The sequence below is a fragment of the Oryzias latipes genome, chromosome 17, assembly GCF_053564925.1.
Source record: "Oryzias latipes strain Hd-rR chromosome 17, Olatipes_Hd-rR_3.1".
Lineage (NCBI taxonomy): Eukaryota > Metazoa > Chordata > Actinopteri > Beloniformes > Adrianichthyidae > Oryzias > Oryzias latipes.
In genome coordinates, this window is record NC_136253.1 from 28,873,832 (window position 1) to 28,901,732 (window position 27,901).

The window sequence follows — 27,901 nt, forward strand, 5'->3', positions numbered from 1 at the left end:
ATTTTTGTGTACAAATAAACTTAACCCCCACGCCATAGTGGTCACCCCTCCCACTGCTTCTTCTCCCGCCTCTGGCCTCACAGCTGCACGGCATGCATGTGCAAACACCTACTGACTTTCAGTTAGACCATCCTGTTGGAACCCTGTAAACCAAGAAGCTGAGCTCTGTCAGTAATGACCTGATAATAACTGAGGGAGTCACCGATTGTTAAAGCCAGCTTCGTGCTGTCAATCACAATATAAAGTGAAAGCAGGAAAACAACGCACAGTAAGTAGCAGCGCATTTGCCTTTATTTGAACACAGCGCTTAAAAAAAAAAAAAAAAAAAAAAAGAAGCGAGAGCAGCACTGTCAATCCTTCAGAACTCTGGGGAATTTGTTTTCCTCTGGGTCAGCGAAGGAGGCCATTTCTTTCCCTAGAAGAAGCTAGATCTCCATCAGCTGGTCCGTTCCAACGATGACCTCGTTAGTCCTCTCGGCTAAACAGGAGACACATTTATAAATGGGAAGCGGTTAAGATGACATCAACAGCACAGCTTCCAGCTGCACAAAGACAAAGGCAGGATGACAGAAAAAAATAATCCTAAATGTGTGATACTTTTGAGGCATCAAATAATAGTGTGTAGATTTTAAAAAACCTCTCTATGCATCCACTTACACAACTAATAAAGAGAAAATATAATGCATTGAATTTATTGTAAACAAAACAATTGATTTTAAGCTAATTTAGCTTAATTTAACATTTAGTGTTTTGACTAAAGTATAAAACAAATGCAAATTTAGCTTAGCTTCTTCTATTGCAAGCCTTGAAAACATGATTATTTCTTCCACTGCCATCACAAACTGATCGGAACATTAGGAATGATGGTAAAAATGTAAAAGTCCAGGGTCCTCCTACAAAACAACAATTTTTGTCTCTTTTCCAAACTTAATAAAGCTTCCAGGACACTAGTGTATTCAAAGAAATCTGTTAAAATGCAACTATGTATTTAAACTAGAGGCAGATTGAAGTTATTTCAGTGTTTGTGGGCTGCTTTGTCCATATCTAATGTGTCACTCTCAACTCAGTGCAGGCCAAAATCGACGTTAGTATCAGAAATTGGCAAATAAAATTTAAAATTTAAAGCGCTTAAGAATTTTTCAGGTTGGTTATTAACCTCTAAAAGTGTGAAAACATATTTAATCTATTGTAGCTGCTCTTAACAACTGTGTTTTTCTTGCATATTACTACCACTTTGGGTTATCATGCCAATATCCAAATAACCTTCTGTCTTTAGTTAATTTAAAATGATAACAGGATAATATTTTAACCAAACTTGCTTTAAAATGCAGAAAATAAAAAAGAAAGGATCAATATAGCAAAAGAGATAACTTGGTTCTTGTTTTTTTGTCTCTACATGTGAAGTTATCTAAACTGTTTATTTTCCCCATTCGTAAAATAGATTTTAAGCATTTACAAGTTATACAAAAATCAAGAAAAATGGAACAATTAGAGCTAAAACATATGTATTAATGCTAAACTTGTGTTAAAATCATTATTTCATCTTTACTTTAATATTTTCTTATATTTATTTATAAAGAAAGGGACATTGCATATTACTGAACAGTCAAAATCAAATTTAGAATATAGCCACATGCTAATTTCCATCTGTAGTCCCCTGCCAGGTTGAAGTCATTAAAGAATTAAAACCGATTTAAAAAAAAAGAAACTACACATAAGAATATAAAACAATATAAAACAAAATATTAACAGATGGTTAATATTAACTACATTTCCCTAAATTTCCCTTCGGGGATTAATAAAGTTGTTCTTGAATCTTGAATCTTGAATAGTGTTAAATTCAAGGACATTAAAACATTCTTTAACAAATAATTTATTATAAAAAAATAAAAATAAAAATATGAAACAGAGCAGACCTGACTGTTGTCCCTGAAAGGAAAGGTGTAAACATTAAGACGGTATCCAGGTGCAGATGTTTAAGTGAAGGTCATTCATTTATTAAACATCTCTGTTAAAGATTTTTTGCCATTTTTGCGTAAGCTTTTATGAAACATATAATAGTAATCATCTAAAAGGGTCATGGGGCAATAGAAGAAACTATCATAAAGCAGTCACTTGACAGATTCTCAGGATGAAGACCTTTCCAGAAGTGGATTTTCCAGCAAGTTTCCCATAAAATGCCAACCCTGTAATTATCAGGGGGGCTAAAAACAAAAACAGCAACAGATCTCAGACTCTGCATACAGTAAATAATAGAAAACCCTCACTGCTTTTCAGGAAAGATATATCGAAGCATTAATGAGATGATGCACATTCCCCGTTTGATCATTCGAGTTTTTGGAAATCACTTTTGAGACCTTTAATGTTGCAAGGATTACATTTCCCCGATTGCTACATTGAGTCTTACAAAAGAGGCAGATGAGGATTTAGACAGAGTGAACTTTTCTCCGTCTTAACCCATATGCAGCCGAGGATGAGGAGCACAGCCACAACTCCACCGTGGATACCCTCCTTTCTCCCTCCCATCTGCCAAGCACCAGTCTGGTTCCAAAGCAAATGATGGCAGAGCGCAATGTTCCCTCCACACACAGCTTTTAGTGTGAAGGAATCTCAAAGTCTAGAACGAGCTTATACAAGGATTTGTGTAGGAGAGGACAAATGAAGCACAGGACAGCAGGAGAAGTAAAAGGTGGGGAGTGACTGGAAAGAAAAGAGAGGAAGCGATACTTTGTGTGTATCAAGTGATTTCCAGAAAACTCATTTAGACTGCAGATGCATGAAAACCATATGTATTTACATATTTCTCCTGACGGGGTGGTGACATGATTCAAAGAGGAAGTCTTGTATGTTGAAAAGAATGCCGGATTGTTTTACATTGAGCCAAATACAGATGTTATACTGATATTTCGCCATAAAAGCAGAGCATGCTTCAGCGCACAGAGGGAGTGTGGGAGGAAAATTCTGCTCCCTCTCGTTTGACTATTGTAGCAGAGCAGGTGAGTATTTGTGAAAGTGTGCAGACAAGGGGGATGTATCTTTAAACATCAACACCCAGTGGACTGCAGTGAAGGATTGTGTACGGATGCTTGTGTTTGCATGTGTGCCTCGGGCTTTCAGGGTGGTCTTTGGCTGTTAACAGCTTCAGCAGTAGAGTCGATGTGTAATGTCTTCAACAGCAAATGATCAACCGCTCGACTGCTTAGCAGAAAGAATAAAAAAAAAACAAAAAAACGGTTTTTTGATCTTGACATAAAAAAAAAAACGATTGCTAAAAAAACAAGACAAGAAAAATGTGTAGCTTTGCAGTAGATTAGACAAAAAAAATCAAATTAAAGTAAAAAAAACATTTTTATTAGGGTTTTTAACAAAAACACAAAAATACATATTATTCAAATAATGAAATATGGATTTAAAAATAAGTTGTCAATTGGCAAAAAAAAAGTATTTTGTTGGATAAAGTGTTAAAATTGGTCAATATTTCAGTATAAATAAAACTTAATAAATATTTTGTGCTTTATTGCATCAGACAAAAATAAAATAAAAAGTTTGCGAATTTATTGTAATTTGTTCGCACCTTTATATATTATATATTGTATATAATATATTATGTACTGTATACATTTCAATTAATCCTCAAACAAATGTGTACAAATCTGACAGAAAGAGGCCTCCACTGTTTGATTTCAGTGTGGCTTTAGCCTAAATTCAAATATTTTGTATTTTGGGCAGCCTGTTGTTCAGTCGGTAAGGCCGCTCTGCCTGGCAGCCGAGCTCGCTTGCTCTTTCTTTGGTGTGTGTGTGTGTGTGTGTGTGCGTGTGTAGATGTGGCTGCAGGCTGCTGCTGTTGAATTCCGGGTGGTCCTGTTCTGGCCCTGCTCTCTAACCTCTCCATCAATGTGACACACATACACACATGTATATACACACACACACAGCCAGCTCTGGGGACAAGAGGATTAAGGAAATTAAAAAAAAAAAAAAACTTAAAAAAAAAAAACTTTGTCAAGTCAGATTTTAGAAAAGAGAAACGTTTCTTGTCGGCTCAAACGCTTAGCTTTTCTAAACGGATACCACACACGTTCATTAACACCTTCTATGATTGAGTCAGAGAGAGGAACTGAGTTCATGAAGTAATGGCAACAACAGAAACTGCACATGACAAAACTCTGATAGAAACATTTATGAACTTTTATACAGCAGCCGATGACACACTTTCCAAGATTCTCTTCTTCTTTTGTTTACTCTGGCTGCTGCGGTATTGTTTTATGTCTAAGTAAGCCATCCTGTCTAGTTTAAATTTAGTGCCAACTGAAGTGAGAAGAGTTGGATCCTTTTTTCTGTGCCATGTCATTTCTCTGTACCTCCTTAAATGCCAGAATGTGACAGCTAAAATCTCCCTCTGGCAGATACTACGCTATTCTGACGAAGTCATACGCTTCTAAGCAACGTATCAAATACTTCAAGCCTCAATATGGCTGGAGTTCTTCTGCACAGAAAAAGAAAAAACCTTTCTACTAATTGAGAAACATTTGGGATATAATATCTATTAGCGTCAAGGGGAAAAGTGTTATCAGTGTAACATTTGCGGAAGTGGGCTGTTACTAGATTTTACATCGTGTGCCGATGACAGATAATGAAATGCTAGAAAAGTGGAGAAAAGCAGAAAAAACAGACCTTTTTTTTTAAAGTCTAAGTTGGAGCGTCTCACCTTCTGGTTCAATCCACTGTCCACTTCCAACCAGGCAATATTTGAGGTCTGCTCCTCTGCCAATTACTGCATTACTGCAGATCACGCTGCCCTGGATGTTGCATCTGGAAGCCACACAAAGACACAAAATAAAAAGAATCGTTAGATATTTGTTTAATCCATTGGTTTATGATTCTGCTGCACACTGAACCTCCACAGTCAGAGGTGTCTGTCTGTGCACCTTGGAGAGCTAACATCAACAGATTAGCACTCTTTCAGGTGGAGAGGAGAAAAGTGAAACCAGATGTGGAAGTGCTTGGTACGGGAAAAAAAAACGCATTCAGACTCCTGGTTCCCCTAAGCTACATGATTGGTAATTTTTAAATTGGGCTTCTCTGCAGAAATCTGGTGCACCTCATTTCATATCCTTCCTTTTGCGTCTGAGGCACCAGATTTTCGTGTAGCGGTCCACAGGAATAGATTCCGGGAAATTCTTTGTTTTTCCTGTCACTCATTTTAGGGCTTTTTCCTAACAATTTTAGAGGAACCCTGTTTGTTTTGTGGGATGTTGGCTTGTTCATTGTATGAATGACTGAACCATACAAACGGATGAAGCACTGTTGTCTTTAGGCAAATAAGATAAACGGACAGAGAAAACATTAAAACCTCCAAAGGGGGTCCTTGACAAAAACGATGCAAAAACAAAATCAGACTTCTTTGAATGTTTTAATGCAGCATATCATTTTTTACTTTTTTTTGCAAATGAAAACAGTACAAACACTTTTTATTTTCAAATCCGTTTTTTTCCCTTTTCGGGGTCACGGGGCTGCTGGAGCCTATCCTAACCACTCGTGGGCGGAGGCAGGGAACACCCTGGACAGGTCGCCAGTCTGTCGCAGGGTCACAGTCACAAACCCACGCACTCTCACACCTATGGACAATTTAGAGTGACCAATTAACCTATGAAGGATGTTTTTGGACGGTGGGAGGAAGTCAGAGTTCCCGGAGAGAACCCACGCATGCACCGGGAGAACATGCAAACTCCACACAGAAAGGTCCCCCATTGATGTTCTGGTTCAGGTCCCCCCAGCCGGGACTTTAACCAGGGGCCTTTTTGCTGTGAGGCAAAAGCGCTAACCACTGTTCCACCGTGCAAGACTTGTATTTATAATTATCCATTTGAAACAACAAGCCATAAGGCAGTTTTAAGGTTGTGTACACTAAGGGAAATCTCTTTAAAGTCCCACTCTGATCCTATTTTGATCTAATGTAAAAGTTTCTCAGGTCTTTTAATTGTGATTATGCTGTTTTTGGCCAAAAAACGGTGTCATTTTTTTAGTACTTAGTTTCTGCAGAGGTGCAGGAGTTCACCAGAAATCGGCATCTGAGTTGTGGGCGGGGCTGTTGGCACGGAGCACACCCGCCCCGCCTTCCCCTCCCCACTGCTAAGAGCTGTCTGTTTACGCACTCTTCCGCTAGCTTACAGCCCCTCACACCCCCAACCTCTCATTAGCAGTGCAACACAAAAGGTGAGCAATATTGGAGCTATCCAGCCGTACAGTTTTGAACCATATGGCAGTTCGGACCAGGAAAACAAAGACGTACATGGATGTAGTTCTCTACAAGTGGATTGATAAAGGGGGTACTTTTGTCCCGCCCACTACATAACAAATCAAATGAATCAAACTTCTTTTTTTTTTTTTTTTGCTCCTGATTCACAGAATAAAGAAATATGCTTGAATAAAGAAATACTCAGAAATGTAATTTTAAGCTTAATTTTCTTTATATATGCGCTCGATTATCAGAAAAATGCCACAAGAACATGTTAAAAACTCAAAAAGAAAATCCTCTGAGTGGGTCTTTAAAGCGCCTAGAAAGGGTGAGTCAGTGGCACAATTATGTCAAAAAATTATTTTTCAACTCAGCTACCTGTCATCTTAGATTTTACACACACATTCTGAGACACACACACACACGCTTCAACCAGATTGAATAAAGTGCCACCACTAAAGAGCCAAGACTGTTTCCTTCAATGACCTCCCCACCTGCTGTGAAGACTATGAATTATCCAATCGAGCAAACTTAATGACAAGACATTAGCATATTTATTAAGCAGAGGTCTGTGTTTTGCATGTCGAGACCTTCCTGGCCCTGGACCGTGTTCCCACCTGAACTGGAAGTGCCAACCCTCCGTCCATGCTCGCATTCATCCAAACCATCACCGTAAAATTTTTGGAGACACACACAGACCGTCTTATGTGTCAGGCGTCGGCTGACTGTGAAGGGGTGTGTAAATGAGTACGGGGCAAAGAATGTGTGTGCTTCAGCTGCTCGGGAAGCCCAGCGGAGAACACATTTTGGTCTTGCCCAGGTAGTGACGCACTCACATTTGGCCCTCCGTACCCCACACACACACGGGTCTGTATCGGCTCCTTTTTTTTCAGGTTGTTTGGAACTAAAAGGGGGTTGCGGGGGTGGGGAAATGTGTGTGTTTAAGTGACTACCTTGGAGGTGGTGGCAGTACTTGGTGATGGGAGATTACAAGATTCAGAGTTTTGTAACATTAGAGAGAAAGAGACCACCAAAGAAGCTTCAGAGCTGAAACACCACTAATTACTAACACCAGGGCTCCTCCTTGTCATGACCCCCCATCCTCCCTCTCTATCACACAAACACACTCGTACACAAACACACACATCCACCCCCACCTCCTGTGCCAGCCCCCTTATAAAGTTGACCCTTAGTATCCTTCTCCTCAAACATGCGGAGCTTTGTCAACAAGCTCTGGTCAGCTGCAAACAAAGAAACCAGAAATGTGAGGGGTTTCTGCGACATGGCTGGGGTCTGCTAATCCCCTCATACTGGCTCTTTCTTTTCTTTTTTCTCCTTCCTTCGGTGTCCTCAAAGCAAGAAAAGAAAGAATTGCAATTTCTTTCTTGCCTACTAGCTCACTTTCCCCCCGGCTTCTTTCTTCCCTTCTCCCAGCTCTCTTATTCTTTCATGGCTTTGTGCGTGCGCCTACATGGTCATGATGAGGGTCCCCAGCCAGCACGAGGACCCTGAAAGGCTTAAGACGGGATGGCAAGAGACAGAAAGAGAGCAAGATGGTGTTGAGGCCTGGATGGGCAGAGGCCACGTAAGAAATTGAGATAAAAGGAAGTGAGCTTGTGAATTGGAAGTATTAAAATCCAAATTTCAGGCCAAAATTATTCTCCTCTTGATCAGGAATTCCAGTTAAAAAGCTGATCGAACCAATCCACATCTAAAGAACGTTACCAACGCCCTCTATATAAACTTGTGTGAAAGCACATTTCAGGCTTCCATGTTGAAATCTCACGTTCACGCATGGCTACGCACGTTTTTAAGACATACAAAACACTATATGCACGTTGAAAGTCAAACTTTGACCAGCCAGGGGCTCGGACAAACATCGTAAAGGTAAAGGCTATCAAACCATCTCTAAGCAGCTTGAAGTTCCTGTAACGACAGTGGCACATATTATTTAGAAGTTTAAGACCCACGGGACAGTAGTCAACCTCCCTGGACGTGGCCGGAAGAGGAAAATTGAGGAAATTGAGGACACGGATAGTTGGAACTGTATCCAAAGAGCCCAGAACAACCTCCAAAGACATTAAAGTTGAACTCCTAGATCAAGGTACATCAGTGTCAGATCGCAACATTCGTCGTTGTTTGAGCCAGAGTGGACTTCATGGAAGACGACCGAGGAGGACACCACTGTTGAAAGGAAATCATAAAAAAGCCAGACTGAAATTTGAAAAAATGCATGTTGACAAGCCACAAAGCTTCTGGGAAAATGTCCTTTGGACAGATGAGACAAAACTGGAGCTTTTTGGTAAGCCACATCACCTCTATGTTCGTAGACTCAAAAATGAAGCATTCAACCAAAAGAACACTGTCCCTACTGTGAACATGGAGGAGGCTCAGTTCTATTTTGGGGCTGCTTTGCTGCATCTGCCACAGGGTGTCTTGAAGTTGTGCAAGGTCAAATGAAATCTCCAGATTATCAAGGCATTCTGGATAGAAATGTGCTGCCTAGTGTCAGAAAGCCTGGTCTCAGTCGCAGGTCATGGGTCTTCCAACAGGACAACGATCCAAAACACACAGCCAAAAACCCCCAAGAATGGCTAAGAGAAAAGTGTTGGACTATTCTGAAGTGGCCTTCTATGAGCCCAGATCTGAATCCCATTGAACATCTGTGGAAGGAGCTGAAACATGCTATTTGGAGAAGACACCCGAAAACCTGAGACAACTGGAGCAGTTTGCTCATGAGGAGTGGGCCAAAATACCTGTGGACAGGTGCAGAAGGCTCATTGAAAAATACAGAAACAGTTTCATTGCAGTGATTGCCTCAAAAGGTAGTGCAACAAAATATTAAGTTATGGGTACCATCATTTTTGTCCAGCCCTATTTCATTAGTTTGTTTTTAAAAATAATTCTGTTAATCAAAAACTCAAAGGTAATGGCTGATTTTGGTGATTTAATTTTCAGTAAATTTTAGTTTATTGTTACTTTTGAACGTTTCAAGTCATTTCAGTGAGCATTGTGGACTTTGTTTAACTGAGGGGTACCAACAATTTTGTCCACCACTGTATATGACATCAAGTCTTTCATATATCGGAGTAGAGCTGTGAAAGCAAAAGCCTGGAGCAAGATTTGCACCGCTTCGACATTTTGCACCACTGTCTGTGCAGATTTTTTTTGGTGGATTCTTTTTTAAGCAGCGCATTCTGCCTCCTGATTGGCTGTAGACCACTGTGAATCAATCCCCTCCTGTCTCCTGTACAGGATGCATTCATCTCGCCAATTTTACGAAAATCTACAATCGTGAGCAGATCTTTGTCATACTGGACTTATTTTCTATTTAGGTTTGAACTTTGAGGATTAAACAAGAGAGAAAAGTGTGAAAATGTGAACATTTTATCAAAAATAAAGATGACAGCTTAGCAGATTTCAATTATCACTAGTTATTTTTGAATGTAACTTCAACGATAAACAAGGGACAACTGTATCTATGTATTTAAAGACAAATATATTTTTTATAGTTTCCCCACCTAGGCTTGGCTTTGGTCGTAAATGTGGAATTCAAACTTCAAAGCAGTTTAAATGATGTAACTAATCATGATCTGAACTCCTGATTTCCCCCAAAAAATAATAATGATAAAACAGAACAAATATACAAGTTTTTAACGCATTCTTTTTGAGTTTAGTCGCTGTAAACACTTTAAAACCAGAAAAAAAATTCAAACAAAGTCAGTTCACTTATTAAGCTATAAACACAGATGTCCCAATTTAAAAACAATGATTTGATTCCTCAGTGAAGAAACAAAACAAAAAAGAAATAGTTAAACATATTCACAAAAAATTAAAAACGGACCTATCTTAGAGAACCATTAGGAGTCAAAGGTATTTCACTAATTGTACAACAAGGGTGAAACTTGGATAAAGGTGTGTAAATGTGACGTGGACTGAAATATACGGACGTTGTGCTTCACTTGAGCAGCTCTGTTTGTTTGGAACTGGTCTCTGGCTGGCTGCACACCAATACATGCTTTGTTAACACGATGATCCCTGTTTGACCTGCGAGAGGCCAGAAAACAAAACCTACACCTCCTATCAGCAGACACACACATATCAGTGAGCATCTGCCCTGATGCACAAACAGGCTCCCACACACCATTAGCATAGCACTGACTAAACTGGTGAAAGGTTCTGCTGGGATTTAAAAAAAAAATAGCCATTGTTCTGTTTATATTTGAATAAAATCTGACATCCAACTGAAATTTAAAAAATTAGAAGTGAAGATTAAACTAAAAAGGGAAAGAATTCCAGGAACACAGTGACAATTTACTAATAATTTCTAGTAGGAGTGACAGTTTATGACTTTATAAAGGTTATTCTGAGGCACATTCTTATACTTGACAATATGTACCGGTACATAAATGTGTGTTCTTACCCCTCCTCGATAGCAACTCCATGCATAATGATGGAGTTGGCGATTTTGACTTTTTCTTTTACTGTGGTCGAGTTTCCAATCGTGGATCTTTTTATGGAGGTTTTATCCGCCACCTGACACAGAGCCCCGATGATACTGTCTGATCCCATCTGAGGGGAGAATCCAAGCAGTGATGTGGATCAGAAACAAAACAGTAGACATACAAATCATTTCAGAGTGATAGATTTGGGGCAATTATTATAGGACTTGGTTAGGTGAAGTATGTCAGATCGTTTGTGTGTCACATATACCTGACATCTCTCTGAAATGACTGAAGATGGGTGGACCGCTGGTTCTTCAAACAGCTTTGGAGCCTAACCATGAAAAAAAGGTAACAACATCTTCCAAGAAAGGCCTTTTAAGAGTTAAAAGTAAAAATATCTGTTCTTCTATTAGGAGTAGTGCTTTACAGAATTTGAACAGACTGTAAACGGGGTCATTTGTCACTAACCAGCCGGTTTGCCTCTATATAAGCAGCCAGCGTGTTAACGCGGCAGCACAGTCCCTGCTCCATAATGTGGACGTAGCAGCGCAGCTTTCCTCCATGGTAAGCTTCACTCATGTCCCCACGATGATCATTCCAACAGGAGAGTTCCTGGGCTCGCTGGAGGAGGGATTCATCCCGTGATGAGATGACAACCTCTGACGGGAACAAGGGAACCACCATGAATGTCAGAATTACACAAAGCAACATCAGAAACAGGAATTTGGCTGCCTCTCCTTCAGAATTGAGAGGTGACTAAACCAGGTAGCAATATTTAAGCTACTGATGTGATTTTCTGTGCAGAGGATTACCGTCGTCTGTAGAGCTCTTTTTCTGCGTTTGGTCTTCGCAGTCGTCTTTTATTTTCTCATAGTTTGCTGTTTTGGAAAACTGCTTACGCACCAAATATGGCAACAGCTCTCCACGGATCGATGAAATGGACCTGAGACAGAAGAAGAAGAAAGAAGAAGTTAACAGTAACGCTAAAAATAGGTGAAGCTGATGACATTTTATCAAAGTGCATTGTTGTGACTGCAAAGATAAATTACTTCACAAGGGATCTTCAATATTGGATTTTGATTTTTTTTCAGATGTCTGATAATGACAACCGATTGTCTTTATTTTATTTACTATATAACACAAAGTCTCTCCTGTTTTTGGGTAATTAATGACTTCAGGTTTTTAATCAAAAAAATGCTTTACAATTTACCCCTTGGAGTTTGTTGCAGACTAATAATTAGTCAGGCTGAACGATACGAGGAAAACTATTGCGATGACACTATGACCTGCGACACATGAACAACGAGCAAAAACCAAGAAAACAAAAAATAACTAATGCATTGTTTTCATTTCACTGCAACAGTTCTGTTTAAAAAAAAAAGGTAACATAAATTACATAGAAAGTTACTTCAATAGGAGACTGGAAAGAACTTGTATGGTGGGAAAACACACCAAAGAACAATTTTCTACCTTTCTGGTAGTACTGGCTAAAACTAAAATGGGCAACAATAAAGAACAATGTACTGGGTATTGTGCACTTAAATGAAAATTAAAGGCTTCCCTGTTTATGCAAGTGTGTAAACATAAAGGTAACCATTTATCGCAGTTTACGCTGTCTTTTGCAATACTTGATCGCACAGGCTCATTTTGCAATAGCGATCAATTTTCCATTTTTTGTGCAGGAGCATTGTTGTGTTCACCGCCGTTGAAGCAGTTTAGTCAATGTAGAACTTTTGATTGACATCATCCGCTGATATTTTTGGTAAAATTGCTGTGCATGTGAAGTCATCACATCATTTTGCTTAATGGATTTGAGCATACAAGTGGATGTCTATATTATTTAGCATTTACAAGATAATTTAATTAGTAGAATTTACAGATTTATTCCTTGTTTGTTATTTTTCTAAATTAACATTTGGGGTTCATGTGGCTATCTTGCCCCAAAACACAATAACTGTTAAGTCTGGGAGTTATACCGCTGGCTAACCAACTGATAGTTGGCTGCTCAAATCCACTGGAATATAGTCTCATCATTTTTTTATGGGATCAATAAAACAGCGATCAATTTTTAAATAGAAGCACACTGGAGGAAAATATACCATCACCTCTAATTCTGTTCAATTAACATCCGATTTTCTTCTCTCCGCACCACAATCAGTGTTCTTCTCCACCATCCCACACCACCCTGCCCCCCTTCAACTTTCCTTCACTTACTCTCTTTTAAAGGGAGATTAGAATTTCCATCTGAATAACAGGAGAAAAACAACAGTTACTCTGTCTACTTCTCTCCTCCAGCGATAGACAGAGAAAGAACGGAGATGAAGCAGGAGAGGTTGAGAGGGGCAGTGAAAAGAAAGTCCAAGAAAGAAGCTGAAGAAAAGAATGAGTCATCTAACTGGACGTAATATATGGTGGCAATAGAAGGTGCATTAGTCATGCAATGATTGATGAAGATTTTACATCTACATCTGTTTAACAAAAACATCAACGGGAGGATGAGAAATGAGGATTTGACGTTACAGTTTGCAATCAAAGAAAAATGAGATTAAACCCTCTACAGGCTAACATTCAATTTTGAAATGATTTATCTTGGTAAAGCACCTTTATATGAAATGTTTTCGCAAATACTTTCAGAACAAATGGGGTTACCCCCATTCTACTTGCTTTAGAAAGTTAAGCAGCACAATCTGATAAAGGTAGAAACTCATCCATTTACATAATTGTCACAAATCTGCCTTTATTTAGATGTTTGTTACCATAAAGAAGATAAAAGGTGAACTTGAATTTTTTCTATTTTATTTTAAAAAAAACAAATATTTATTGTTTTCAATTACCTCTTAAACTTTAACAGAAACTGCATTTTACAGGCTGATTGTCCACCTGAAGACGCTGGAGTCCAGGCAGCCTCCCACTTCCTGTCCCATTGCTTCACTTCAGAGGCTAAAGGCCTAACAGCTTGTCTCAGTGGCACATAGTAAAACAAATTAACACCTTGCTGGAATACCCAGCTCACAGAGCATTTTCAAAGCCATGCAACTACGCTTAACCCTTGCTACAGATTTACCGGGGATTGAGAGTTCAAGTCGATAGGACTGAGGGGCACACGCCCTCCTTTTGTTCGGATGAAAGTTTGTTGACAAGTTGTTAATTGTCAGTAGAACAGTTTTTTGTAACTTCTAGAAACGTTGATCAAGTTTAAAGATGAACTGCTGAGACTGTCTGAAGTTTTTTACTCACTTGTTTTCAGATAGAAAGTCAACCACAGCTTTTTTCAGACAGTAGAGGTGAGCATCCACTAGGCCTGTTCTGATGTGCATTCTGGGATGTCTGCAAGAAAGAGAGTACAAATAAATCAATCAATCAATCAAGAAAACAGAGACGTCTGTCTATCGTCATCTTCCAGCTACTGATGCTGCCACGAGCAGGTTTATGGGAACTAATGGACAACACGCAAACATGCATTCACTCATTCCCGTACAGAGACACAGTGACCCGAGTTTAACGGCGACATTTATGGAGCGTGAGCAAAAGGAAACCATGCCATCTTTCCAGGTTTCAACTAAAAAAAGAAAGAATATTAATCTTTCACCCTCTCCGACTACCTGTCTTCTTCCTTTTTCCCCTTTCAATCCTTCCATAGTAAAACTTTGGGGTGCGTTGTTTCTAAAGGAGCACTAAAAGTTTGATACATACCCACAAACCCTTGCCAAGTACTGCTATATTATTTTTTAAGCATCCATGAATTAAACTTATACAAATTAAATACTCTCTCTGTATTACATACTAACACCATGACTTTGTCATGTCTACAAAGGTTTAAATGCAGTTTCACAGTTAAAGCGGAAGAATTTAGCTGGTGATTGTAGGTCGTGGTGCTAACAACATACTCCGACGAAAATCATGTTCTTGTGGCAATTTATTTTCTTTATTTTATCATAAAGAAAATGAAGCTCAAAAATGCATTTTCTGAGTATTTCCTTATTCAAATCAGGGGCAGACAAAAAATGTGGTTTGAAAAAAATCTTATTTTTTATGTAGGAAATATGTTGGGAGGGCCACAAGCTCCCTGTTCCGCTTAAACAGACAGCTGGATTTCTGGCTAAAACTGGCATAATCCCAATTAAAAGACCACTGGGCACGCTTTTAAAGTAGATCAAAGATCGAAGTGGGACTTAAATGAAACCTTTGAGCTAATAAGCAGGTAGTAACATTTTTGCTCATGGGTAAATGTGAAGCCACAATCACTCGTTTCCCTTAAATCTGTGATCTGAATATATTTTTGGGTTACACTGTGGCGTATAAGTGGGTGTAGGTCATGTTTGTATTTATACCCGATTTATCAAAAACAAATTGGAAAACTTGATAAGTCAGTGTGATCTAAAGGAAACAGGCAGATATTGTAAACGGTCTAAAGAGGTTTGAAATATTATCACTTTTCTTACCTTAATTCGTTCTCACCGTCTTTTCTAGTAACCAGAGCTACTCTAGAGGACTATTGCTCGGTCACACACATTTTACAGCCAGATGCTGAAGCCATGAATCAAACTGAGTGTGTCTGTTTATCTGTTTAAAGGTATTGCATTCAAAAGGATTAAAAAAAAAAAAGTCCTGCACTGAGTTGCTCTGCAGGTGTTTGTCAAATGAACAAATGTATTTATTCACATATCATTTCCCACGTGTATGTCTCTGTGAGAGCAGAATGGGTGTTAATATTACAGGAACACCCAGCCTGTGACATCACCGTTTGGCAGGCGGTCAAAAACTCTGGATAAGTCATAATCAGGTGGCCGGCCCATGCGATAAGACTGTGCAACTGCTTTTCTTTAAACCAGCAGAAACAAAATGTTATTTTGTGTTGTTGCGGATAAATTAGATTTTTTTCCCAACACATTACCTTTCCTCCCAGGAGAAGGACGCACCTTTCAGTATCAACAAGCTCATCTGAGCAGGGATTTGAAATGGCCTGAAAGGGCATTTTTCCTCACAGAAATCCACTTTACAGCATCTCACTGAGAAGGGTTCTGGGTTCTCTTTTCTTTAGCTCTGTCATTTCTCTTTTCTTTGTGCTTGTTTTTTGTATATTTTATTATGAGGGGCTTATTTAATTATTTTATTACATGTGTGGGGATTGGTTTTATTGTATTCTTGTTTGTTTTATATGGAAAGCACCTTGAGCTGTCTGTTTGACATGAAAGGTGCTTTATAAATAAAATTAATTTGAAAAAATGGCCGTTCACTGACAGAAAAGTCAGATGCAGCTAACAGTTCTATCCCCTTTTTATTTATGTTCCAAAAATCATTTAACCTTTATTTAAGGGTCAAACTCACATTACCACCTTAACCTATTAGTAAGCTTTGCTGTGAGTGGACTTGAATTGAAATTGTAGAAAATCCTGCCGTTTCTTTTCTTTAATTTGTTTATAAATCATTATTTTTGTTTATGAATATGTTTAAAAATTAAAATACAACAAGATTTGCTTTGATCAAATGAGCTCCTTTATAAAAACCTCGCACACTCCAGCTAATAAAGACAATAATATGAAAGAGAATCAAACCACTGCAAGTAAGATTTAGAAAGTGATAGGTCTCAGAAACTAAACATATTTGGAAGATTTGGCTTTAATGAACCATATTTTGAAAGCAAAAAAAGACACTTGACAGGGCTTTCACTAGTTTTTTTTCTTAGGGAAAGCTTTAAACACTTTTTTCTGGATGTAATCTGTTTTATTTTGTCAAATTTTTCAAAAATTAAAAACCTTTTTAGAAAATGTTTGGAGAAGACACTATGGGTTCCTTTTATATTTAAAACATTGATCCTGCTATAATGTTGCATAAAGAAGTTAAAAAACATTTTAAAGCCATGTTGTGATTGGGAAAGCTGTTTTTATTGTACTGGTTTACAGGAAAACCTTAAACCAGTCTGTGTATAAATAATGATGGGGGTCTAAATAAATGTAGGGTTGAACCTTTAAACAGAAAGCCAATTGAAACACTGTTACTATCTCACGCTGAAAAGTTAACCAATTACAAAGGAGATGGCGATGGAGTGGGCGGGACATCATCTATGATGGATTGCTTTCAGAAGAGAGGTAAACGAATAATTATGAAAGTAATAAAGTAAAAATAAAGCAATTATGGTTTAAAGCTTTATAGGATTAAGATGAAATTCCTTTAACATGGCATTATAGTTTATTCAAATAAAGAGACATTTAGTCAAGAAAAAAATCCCTTATTGCAAAGCAATCTTGGATATTTCAATCTTATCGGTTAGTAAGATCACTAAAACACAGCGGTTGTGCCACCATCAGAGAATTTTCATTTCTGTAGGTTATAAAGTGTATTGGGTCTTTAGGAAGGTGGAAAAGTGCTTTACAAGTATACACCCATCAGCTACCATCAAATTTACAGTAACCTCAAAAAGTACAGCAAAATCATTTGGACTAAGACTCCCTTAACTGCAAAAATAACAAAGGTGCAGCTATTTACAGGTTCTGTGAATCAGTCTCCTTGAAATTATTTTTGGAAATTGACAAATTGTGTTTGTATGCCCTGCTGCTAAAATCAAAAGAACAAACACACAAAAAGCAGGTAGACGTGCTAGTGTGGCTCTAAAGTCTGCGTGCCAGAGCATGCCGAGCAGCTGCTCTGGTCAGAATTTACAGTGGCTTTGGCTCCATGAAGTATTTACGAGCTCCCAAACACCCGCTCTCACACTTCCATGTGTTTTAGCATTGAGAAAGGACAATCCACCCAGAGAATTTACTTTAACATCTCACACACTCATACACACCTTCAGTAAAAGCCTTGGCACAGTTATATGCTGAGCCCAAGGACGACTTCTAACAAGCAACAGCAACTTTAGGTACAGATTTAGCTTATTTAAAAAAAAACAATGCGATTAAATGTTGGAGGCCTTTTCGTTGCAAAAGGTTTCAAATCAGTTTGATCCACCTGATACCACTTGAGCTGAGCATCAAGACAGACCTGATTAGGATTTCACGGGAAGGTGACACATTATCTTGTGGATTCAAAACTGTGCATGCTTTGTCAAATTTGTCATCACCTTTTAGCTGACTTACTTTCTAATGACAGACTTCCTAAGGGAGAGGCCGTCCTCTAGGTCTGCTTCATTGGCCATGAAGAGCAGCCGCTGCCCTGACTGATCCACACCCACAAAGTCTCTCTGCTCCGCTTGAATGCCAGACAAGTCGACAAAAAAGAACGTTAAAAAAAAGTTGCGTTTGTAAAAGGGATTTGTTTGTTTTTTCCTGTTACCTGTCTTTTTCTTGCCCTTCTGCCCCGGGACAGTCTCTGTGAATTCATGGGCTTTGCTCATTAACATGGCTAGTGTTGCATTGTGGGCCCTGAAAAGGTCGACCACCTCATGAAGCGCCACATCCGTTATCAGGTCACAGCTCACAACAAGGATGTCAGTCTGGAGAGAAAGTTTGGAGACAAAAATGTGACGGTTAAGCAATCGTTTATTTACTATGGTGTAAAATATGATTGCATGTCTCAAACAAACAATAAAACTGTTTAATGGAACTCAGGAAAACTGTAAAAAAAAAAAAAAAACACATTAAATAAATTAACAAGTTTATACTAAAGCAGGTTCGGTTATTTTAAGGGGGCCTTAGTGAAAATGTTTACTGCAGAGAGAACAAACTGTTCTATAATCTCTTAAAATAAAGTACAAACTTACATTGATTATACTTTTGCCTGCTTTGTACTATTTTCTGTATTTTAGTTTAAGAGCAGTGCAGTATTATAAATAGTTTATAAAATATTGCTTGTTACTGGTAATGTTTTAAGAAAATTAGCATTAAGGAATCAACAACAAAAAAAAAGAAAAGTTTTAGAATAGATTGATTAAATCAGCATAAAAGTTAAAAACCCAGCAGAATGATTTGTTTAGTTTCTGCAACATTTCAATTATTTACAGTATCTGTAAAAAACAAAACAAAAAACGGTTAAGAAAAAGTAAAACGAATATTTTTCTGCAATCCTGAACTTCAGCTTTAAAACAAACGACTGATATTGTTAAAGTCCCTTTATTGTAAAGATGAATTCTAAGTGGCAAATCCTAATCCAACATACGCAGAAAGTAAAATAAAAACAGACTCTGATCAGTCAATTTAACCGATTTCAATGGAAGCCACATGTCTGCACTTGAGCGTGTGTGCTCCTTGGTGGGCGTGCCCAACATTTGTGTGTCTGCGGTATCCATCTGCCTGTCCAGTGATGAATGCTGTCAGCATAGAAACTAATCCCACCATTAGCGCCAGCAGCTTTAATGACAGAGACATTGTTTTCCTGTGTGTGACAGGAAAGACAGAACCGAATACCACCAGGCAACTCATGAAAAAAGGCAAATACTGAAACAAATGGATGTAAACACATTCTGATATGTGTATCGTAATACAATCTGACTGGGGGGGGGGCAGTTTTTGTCATTTAAACTTAGAGTGAAGTTTCATTTATTAAAGTAAAAGTTTATTAAAGGTAAAATCATTGCAACGATTCACGTTACCCATGATTCACTTCAAACTTGATCTTTAGGTCACAGTTTGTGTATTTCAGAGCAGCAACAACACCAACAACAAAAAACGAAAATATTCAGAAAACATTCTTTTTAAAATTTGCTTATAAGCAAGTAACAACAAAGAAAAACCTTTTAGTTGGCTTATTCTAAGCCTGGTTTAATAAAATAAAACAATAAATAATAAATCCTTCTTACACACTTGTTTGAAATTTTCCTCGTAAACGTTCTGGTAAGGATGCAACCATTCACATTCCCCACGACTGGGTTCAATGGTGTAACTTTACACAGAAAATTGTGGCATCCCTTGTTTGTATGTAGCATCACATGCAAGAGATAAGCTCCTTTTTTAGTCTTCGACATTTTGAAATGAAAACGGAATGATGGAGGCAACTACCGAGAGGTAAAACTTCTGGTTTTCAAAGAAATGCAGATTACTAAATAAATGTCTGTAATTTGATTAATGAAAACTCGGCTCTTATTCTGTGCGCGTAAAAGGGAGAACTGAGAGAGACGGCGAAGGGTCGCCAAGTTGACCTCAATTTAAATCCAACCTTAACCTGCTGTTGGCGACAGAACGCTGGACGTGTCTGCAGGACATCAACTGACACAGAGACTCAGGTTTTTCAGCTTCCCTGACAAGCGTGCACACATGTTCAGAAACAAGAGCGCACAAAGCTACGTGTGACTCCGTGCACAAACACATGTACACACAGACATCAATGGACACAAATGTGCTTGTATATAGGCCACACACAGGCGACAGCAGAGTGGAGTCAGCTGGAGAGACAGAGACACTTTGGCCTTTCAACAGCCAGGATCAGTGGACAGGTCAGGACCACACACACTGATGCTCACACACACACACACACACAACAACAAAAAGAGAGTCACATACTTGTCCAAATGGTGACCAATTTCAGCCACAAACTCCTAACAAATTACACAATTTTATAAACTTTGATGTTTTCTTCTCTTAAAGCTTTTTTTCTATATTGTTTTCCCCAAAACTGCCCAATTTTAAGGCCTTTAATTGTTTGCCCCGTAACCCTTCCTGCATTGATAACAGTAGCAACTCCCAAAATGTATATTTTTAATCATTAATCCTCATTTACAATCGCTGCAGAAGCGATTTTATGTTAATGCTTCAACCATATAGTACCTGGGTTTGTCTTCTTATACTGTGCCTTAGCAGGTTAACAAAAAAAGAATAAGAGACAACAGATGGATGGTTAATGCAACATAAGCTTAATAAAAGAAAAAAAAAGAAAAAGATGGAAAGAAATAAGTTGAGTCTTGTATGTTTGTCGAGTTCCTCCCATGAAAATCCTCCGCTTTGTCTCCCAAGCCGTTCTTTATTCCTTGCTACTCTAAAGTTTTACTAGCAGACTAACATGTCTTTGCTACAGATGAACCTCTGAATCAGAGCATATAGAGAAAAGTTTGTTTTGTTGGCTTATGCCGACTCATTTTACCAGGTGGTTAGGCGGGAAAAATAATGGAAATGTCAAAAGGCTTGAAGCATGCGAAGCACAAAGTGCTTGCAAAGACCTCCTTTCACTAGTTGAGCTTATTGTGAAAGATCGGAGCATTAATCAGTGCATCCGTCTGGATTTGTGCAGCGAACTGTTTGAAGTCAGGAAAAAATAAAGTATGCCGCCAGTAATCTCTCTTTTCAGCAATCGGCAGGAATGACGTACCTCAAGTTTACACTGATTCCTGTAAGCATTTTGTTTGATAGCTTTCACCAAATCCTCAGTGAAGACATGAGGCTGTTTTTCAGTGTCTGCCCTGTGCCGATGCATGAGTCTGACAGATGGATGGATCTCCATGCTGCGATGGGGTAGAGTTCTTCACTCGTCACCATGCAGTGTGTGAGCGTTTGTAACTCAATGCCTCTAATCTAGCGAGATGCTTGAGGGATTAGGACCTGAACGCTTCTCCCTGGGAGCATGCAGGAGCAGGAGTGCAGTTTGGTGTGCACACATGTTGACATACCGAGCATCTATCAAGGAAATCTAAAGCAAAAATAACACCAATCTGTAAAGACACGAAAGAAAACATTTAAAAAAATTTCCATGTGGAAAATGTATGATTATGAACAGACAAAAATACAATCTTGTATTCCTAAATGTGTTTTTATTTGAGCAGATTTATACGCATAAAAAACAAGCCTCCAGAACACCCGTATTTTGAAAACCCCACAAGTTGACATCATATTAGAGAAGAAACTGAAGGTTCCCCCTAAAAGAGGTCTGCAATGATTTAGATCAAAGTTGTTCTGAGTAATAAAACACACAATTACTTCCTAGGTTAGACGTTTGGCACAATTGTATCTAAATTAGTAATGCAAAATATGTTAAACAAGTTAGCATAATTTGCAAAGTTCACATCAATGAATTTTACTGATAAATATTAGAATATTTGACTCACTGGTGTGAAAAAGAGAACTTAACCGTTTTCTAAACAAGATAATTTCTCTTTCAAGTGAGTTGTTGAATTTAAAAGAGCTATTGATTTAGATCTACAAATAATCAAGATTATGGACATTTATGATTCAATTAATTTAAGTAAACATTGTCATTTCAAAACCAAAATAGTTGGTAATGAAAAACAGTTTTCAAAGGACAAAAATGAACAAAGATGGAATTTTCATTAATACACACACAAAAAAATCTTGATTAAACCAACAGAATAAAAAAAAAAAAGAGCAAGAAATTCAATTTGTAAATTACATCCATAAATATGCATCTTCCAAGGGAGGATCATATTAATTATCATCTTAAATCCAGTTTAGGGATTCAGTGCACATATTTCATGAGAACTCCAGCCCAGAATTCCTCTGTTATTGCTTCCCGCTCCTGTTAAAATCACTGCAACTCATCACGTCTCTGCAGAACTGATGAGCTGGATCAGAGGTACCTGAACACCACAATCATGGTGCATCTGCAGCTCCTCAGTGGAAAAAGGGCTGCCCAGCAAGATGTGACATGCAGACAATTTGTGTACCTGTTTTGGGTTTTTAATAGAAAACAAGAGGCTGCTGTTTAGACAATGGCTGCCTTACCCTGGTCCTGAGGCTCTACTACCCTGCCTATACTTTCCAGTTCTATTGATTACCTAATCTCACGTGTCTCATCATTCTGATTGACTATACACACCTGATACAGATAATAAGAAGCAAAAAGTCCAAAAAATAAACAGTAAAAACTAAAAAGGCAGGCTGGGCAGCCCTGGTCTGGAGCAATAGATTTCAATAAAACACTGCCTTTCCTAATAAAGGCTTACAGTTGCAAAATGCAGTTAAGCTCCTGGAGATGCGGATTGTCGTGAGATTATATGAAATCCAGGCAGAATTTAAGGATTATAATCCAAGTGAGTTAGAGTACAATAATGCTCCCTAACTTCAGGAGACTGCAGCAGGACTGATGAAAACAGCTTCAAGAGTTTCAGCACAAATACAGACCAAATCTGGTGGTCCAAAGGAAAAAAAAAAACAAAGTAAAATATCACAAGACACAAATCAGTACTTTTTTTTCATCCATTCCTTGGCTTTGGATGGAAGAAAAACAACCTGCAACACCAGCATAACTGCTGAGTTTATCTTTCATAGTTTTCATTGATGTTGGCTGGTAATGAAGACTGCAGGATCTTTCATGCTCCAGTTTCATCCTCCATCAATATTTTGACCCAGATGTATCTTTTTTTTAATCAGTTATTGCTTTTTCTCAGATTTACACCACCACTCTAAAGTACAGCTATTTTATCTTTGGTCTTCAGCTGAAGATCATTCACTCTGCAACAGCAATCAGCTTTATTCACATTATGCGGCGCTTGTGTTCCTATTTTGTTATTTTCAGAGCCACTTCGCGAGTTCTCAAACAGATTCACCATAAAAACAGTCAGTGAAAATCCTACAAAATAAAAGCCTGTAACCTATGAGCAGTTCAAACTGTGGTTGATGATGGTTTAATCCTCCCCTTCTTATTTATCGAATCAGGAACAAAACGAAAAAAATGTACAATACCAACATTGAGTTTAAATAACTATTATGACCGTACGACTCAAAACTCAAGTTTCCACTAAACCTATGCAAGAAAACACACACACACACCTTAATCTTCTGCTGAATGTGTCGGAGAGCATCAGCGGTGCCCATGTCTCCATCCTCCTGGATGCAAACCACATCCAGCTTCATCTTCACGTCCACCTTTATTTTGGGGTCCATGCTCATCATCTTCTGCACTTCTTTTGTGGTGATTATAATGACCTCTGAAAACACAGATATGATTTTTTTTTTTTTACATAGAAAAAGTTGCCAAATGCATTTGCTTACTTAAAATCTAATTTGGCAAAATCAGTCATCTTCCATCGAAGCTGAGATTATACCTCCAGCCTTTTGAATGCACATATCAATCAACACATACCAGTCTGTCTACATTACTCAGCTCCATCTGCATAAATAGTTTTTAATGGGGATTTCTTCACTCTAGCTGTGACAGGCCAGTAAAATCTAATTGCATAGCTTTGGTTAGGAGGCTGCAGCCAGTTAACTGTCGGCCACACAGGATGATTACGCATTGAAAACAAGTCTTATTTAGGTAAGTAAGAAACTACAGGGTTTTACAACAAACAGTCTGGCTTACTGTCTGCAGGAAAAGATCCTGTATAGATTTAAAAACTTGCAGCACAAAAAAAAATCCACTTTGTAAATCAAATGTGGACATTCACAAATCAAACGTGGACATTCACACCAGTCAATGGATACAAATTTCCTGACACGCAGATAAAAGCATTAAATTGAATGTGCTTGATGATGTAAAGACAGGACTTGACAGCAGAGCTATCAGTAAGCATTACAGCGGAATACTGTCAATGTACTAAAGCTCGATTTAGCCATAAATGGTGGTTAAGCTGAAGCTACACTTTAAATACGGTCACAAAACTATCAATATGTAGTTTTACTTCTCCGCATATTACAATGAATACAATAAGGTAAATAAATATTTTGATTTCAATGGTTTAGTTGGATAAAGGGGAAGCAACATACTAATCTAAATGTAAAAAATGCAATAGTTTTCGGTAAAATGTGTTGCATAGTTCTATAGGTGTGTTGTGGAAAGTGTAATCTAAAGTCAAACCGATGGAGGGAAATCTCTGTTCTGAGATCTGCTGTAGAGCCTGTACATCTATACAAAATGTATTTTCAGATTATTCAATCGATTTTGCAAAACCTTGATCTTACTAAAGAAAAAAAGCATTCAAGCCATTCTTTTGAAACTTAGCTTAAGCTTGTAGAGTCAATTGTCATTTTATCACTATTCACACAAACCTTTTGCCGTATTACATCATTTTATTTTATTTTTTGTTAGTCTAAAGAATACAAAATGTTCTGTTCAGTAGCATTTAAAGTTGTTGATCATTAGAAATAAATGTACAAGCGATTTCTTTGTATTACTTTTCTCCTATTATAGCAAATGTATGTCCTAATATATTAAACATGCAAAAAAATAAAAAATAAAATAAAAACTGGTTGATCATTTTCCAAGTAATTATATAGAAAAATTGAAGGTGGTTTCAGTGAGCCTGTAAATTCAAGGGGTATTTTTTGTCCATGGTGAAAGAGTATGGATGGAACAGCTAATTGACTCTTATTGTAATATAAATATATATTTTTTGTTTATATATTCTTTGGTTTTGCCCTCACCTTCAAATCCTACCCTTTCCAGCAAGTTCAAGGGATACCAAATGAGGGGCTTGTTGCCAACGGGCAGCATTGCTTTAGGGGTGTTGTATGTTAAATCAGTCATCCGGGAACCACCACCCGCCGCCATCAACACCGCTTGGAGCTCCATGATGTCTGCAGCAACGGGCTATGGAGGACAGTCACCACCAACACAGAAGGACAAGGGTTAAAATGATGTTTATTGTTCAAAACTCCTATTCTGGACAGTCTGAACTATAAATACTGAGCCGTTCTCCAACAAATTCAGTACAAAAAGTGATGCTTTTAGTGTTTTCTCTACTGAAGAAAATAAATAAATAAAAACTAAACAAAGACAACAGTATGTCATCCACTCAGTTAAACCCTTAGGATGATTTTTTTTTTACTTAAGGAAAACTAACTTTAAGAGGAAATAAAATATCATTAAAGTTGGTTGAGCTGATTTAAACTGTTGATGAACTCCACTAGATGAAGTTAAAATATACATGTATGGTTTAATTTCAGATATATCAGTTATTAATATATTTGCTGCTTTTACTGAGTAGCAAATGAATTGTAAACTGAAAAAGACTTTGGAAGTAGATTCTGAATTAGTAAGAATGACTTAAACTTAAACTCATTTGTATAAACACAATTTAAAAATCAATCAATGAATAGAGTTTAAATCACATTTATGATTACTCTCTAAGAGAGTCAAGTGATTGAGATAAATTAGTAAAAATTAAACATCCGTTTATTTGTGCGTCTTTTTTGTTCCGTATCCAACTGAAGGATTCAATTATCTTCAGTTGTACTAATAAAAACAACAGCAACAAATCTGTGGTAATCCAAGTAAAGTATTGCTAGCAGGGAGAAGTCTCCGAATTATCAACATGACAGTTTTTTATGACACGTTAAGACCGTTATGCTATTAAAGACTTAGAAATATTCAAAATATTAAAAGTGTCTTTCAAACGTACCTGTTTCTTTGTTTTGATTACCGGCGTGGTAGGGGAATGAGCTGCAGACGCATGGAAGACGTGTTCCTGTCACTGTCAATTGGCTAACTCTGTTAGCAACTAGCCATCAAAGTTACCGCCGTTCTGCAGATAAATCAAACCCATTTAAATATGACTCATGGACGATAAACATCTAATCGGATCAGACTGGGATCCTGACTAAAATAAAGCTAAACAGTTAGGTCATTTACAGCAAACGCTTAAACAAGCTAACAGCTAGCATTGCATGATGACACATTGTGGTGTTCAGGAAAATTCATCCGTAGTTAAACAGTTTCCTATACAAAGTGGTTCCTCCAGCCGCCACCTTTGGTTAGTAAATAACAGTACACCCAAATTACTGCTAAAACAACAACAACAGCAATAAAAACAACAACAACAACAACAACAACAACAACAACAACAACAACAACAACAACAACAACAACAATAATAATAATAATAATAATAATAATAATAATAATAATAATAATAATAATAACGTGAAACATTTTAATTGATCAAATGCTTCAAAAAAAAAAGATGATTTTTATGTATTTGTATTGATTGTTGGTTCAGTATAGTTTGATTTAGTAACAATGCATCAAACCGAAGTTGTTGTCTACAGACCCACCACACTATATTTGTTTGAAACTAAAGCACTCCATCAACAAAAGTATATAAAAAACAAAATAAAAGTATAAACATATTTTTATACACTTTTGCTGATGGAATGTGGTTTCAGCAACCAAATGTAGTGTGAGCAGATTACCAGCCAGAAGAAGCCACCCACCCATCTACTGCTCCACACTTCAAGGTTGAAAACTCGTAATTCACAAAGCTGAAACTTAACAGCAAATTGAGCTTGGGGAATGTGGCTTTGGTTTTGTTTGCTCTAGCCAGGAGATGAGCTTGACTGCTCATTATGACTTGCTCAAAACCAGGCAAGCAACTAGAGAAAGAGAAGGAGAGAGGAAATGAAGGACAAAGAGACAAAGCAGCTTAGCTGCTTTAGCCCCCTAAAACAACAATACTCTCCCACAAAGATATGTGAATGCGAGTTACTGAAAAAGTTCATGATAAAATGTACTGGTTTACTGAATTTTGCTAAACTGCATAACACGCATATGTTTAACTTTTACAAAGTAACAACATCATTTCAAACTGAATGAAAACTGAAGCTTTTTAAAGTAAACTTCGTACCATAGCCAAATAGATCTGGTTATCATTAAGAAGTTTCTCGCAAAAAATGTTTAAAAAATGTTTGTCCAAGGTCACTTTCCTTGATTGACTTGTGCAGCTAACCCCAATCTTTGGAAAGAAGCGCATTTGCAAATCTGAAAAGGAATAGACTTTAAAATTGTGCTGTTTAGGGAGTACTAAATTTACCAACAACTTTCACTAAATGGAAACTTGAATGTCTGTTATTTTCTCCAATTTTACCCTTTAGAAGACCTTTTCCATTTTTCATGTTCAACCACAAACTTTACAAGGTGTTGTCAAAGTACAGGTGACATCTCGCTTCATAAAATAAAAACTTTTTTTTAATCTGGCAAAAAGTGAAGTTCTAATAAAAGTCAAACTGAAGTCTAAAAAGCTCACAGACATTACTGCTCGGCTGGTTAACCACAGGGAGCTGACGTGTGGGAGGCACTGCACATAACTACACCATGGAACCAGGCTGTTTCCACTGAAAGCTCACTTAACAGGATGAATTTCACAAAGGGCTAATAAGACTTCTTATAAGCCTACAGATATTTTTATGAATGGTTTCTTGCATTTTCTTTACATTACGTTTCTGGTTAAGATCTCCACTAAGAACATTTAAACCAGCATGTCACCTATCTTCATTTACATTTATACCTAACTTCTTCGTCTCTAGCCACTACAGTTTATGCACTGTTTTTTCTTCAGCCTATGCACACTCACACATCAGTTACATCACTCTTTCACCATTTTGCAGTTGCTTTCAAACTT

The 27,901-nt window shown here is 37.7% G+C and overlaps 1 protein-coding gene across 2 annotated transcripts; it reads right to left on the reverse strand.

Moving 5' to 3' along the window:
* Nucleotides 1-273: 273 nt before the first annotated feature.
* On the reverse strand, nt 274-26,243 carry eif2b3 (eukaryotic translation initiation factor 2B, subunit 3 gamma). 2 transcript variants are annotated; one of them, XM_004079241.5, is made up of 12 exons: nt 25,907-26,243; nt 24,930-25,095; nt 23,337-23,494; nt 17,959-18,118; nt 17,763-17,874; nt 13,921-14,010; nt 11,496-11,626; nt 11,152-11,342; nt 10,952-11,014; nt 10,662-10,810; nt 4,709-4,812; nt 274-478 (listed from the first exon to the last, which is right to left on the reverse strand). In XM_004079241.5, the coding sequence occupies exons 2-12, from the start codon at nt 25,075-25,077 to the stop codon at nt 426-428; spliced, it is 1,359 nt and encodes a 452-aa protein (XP_004079289.1). In that variant the 5' UTR covers nt 25,078-25,095; nt 25,907-26,243; the 3' UTR covers nt 274-425. The 2 variants fall into 2 exon arrangements, with proteins under 2 accessions (XP_004079289.1, XP_078791260.1); XM_078935134.1 differs by lacking the exon at nt 274-478 and adding an exon at nt 3,334-3,941.
* Between the last annotated feature and the right edge of the window lie 1,658 nt (nt 26,244-27,901).

Excerpts from the sequence above, each read along its gene's own strand:
- eif2b3 (XM_004079241.5), bottom strand. The coding sequence starts at position 25,077 with ATGGAGCTCCAAGCGGTGTTGATGGCGGCGGGTGGTGGTTCCCGGATG. Across the intron at positions 17,875-17,958 it reads GAAGGGCAAGAAAAAGACAG|CGGAGCAGAGAGACTTTGTG; the intron begins GTAACAGGAAAA and ends CTGGCATTCAAG. Across the intron at positions 10,811-10,951 it reads TCATTTCAGAGAGATGTCAG|ATGGGATCAGACAGTATCAT; the intron begins GTATATGTGACA and ends TTCTCCCCTCAG.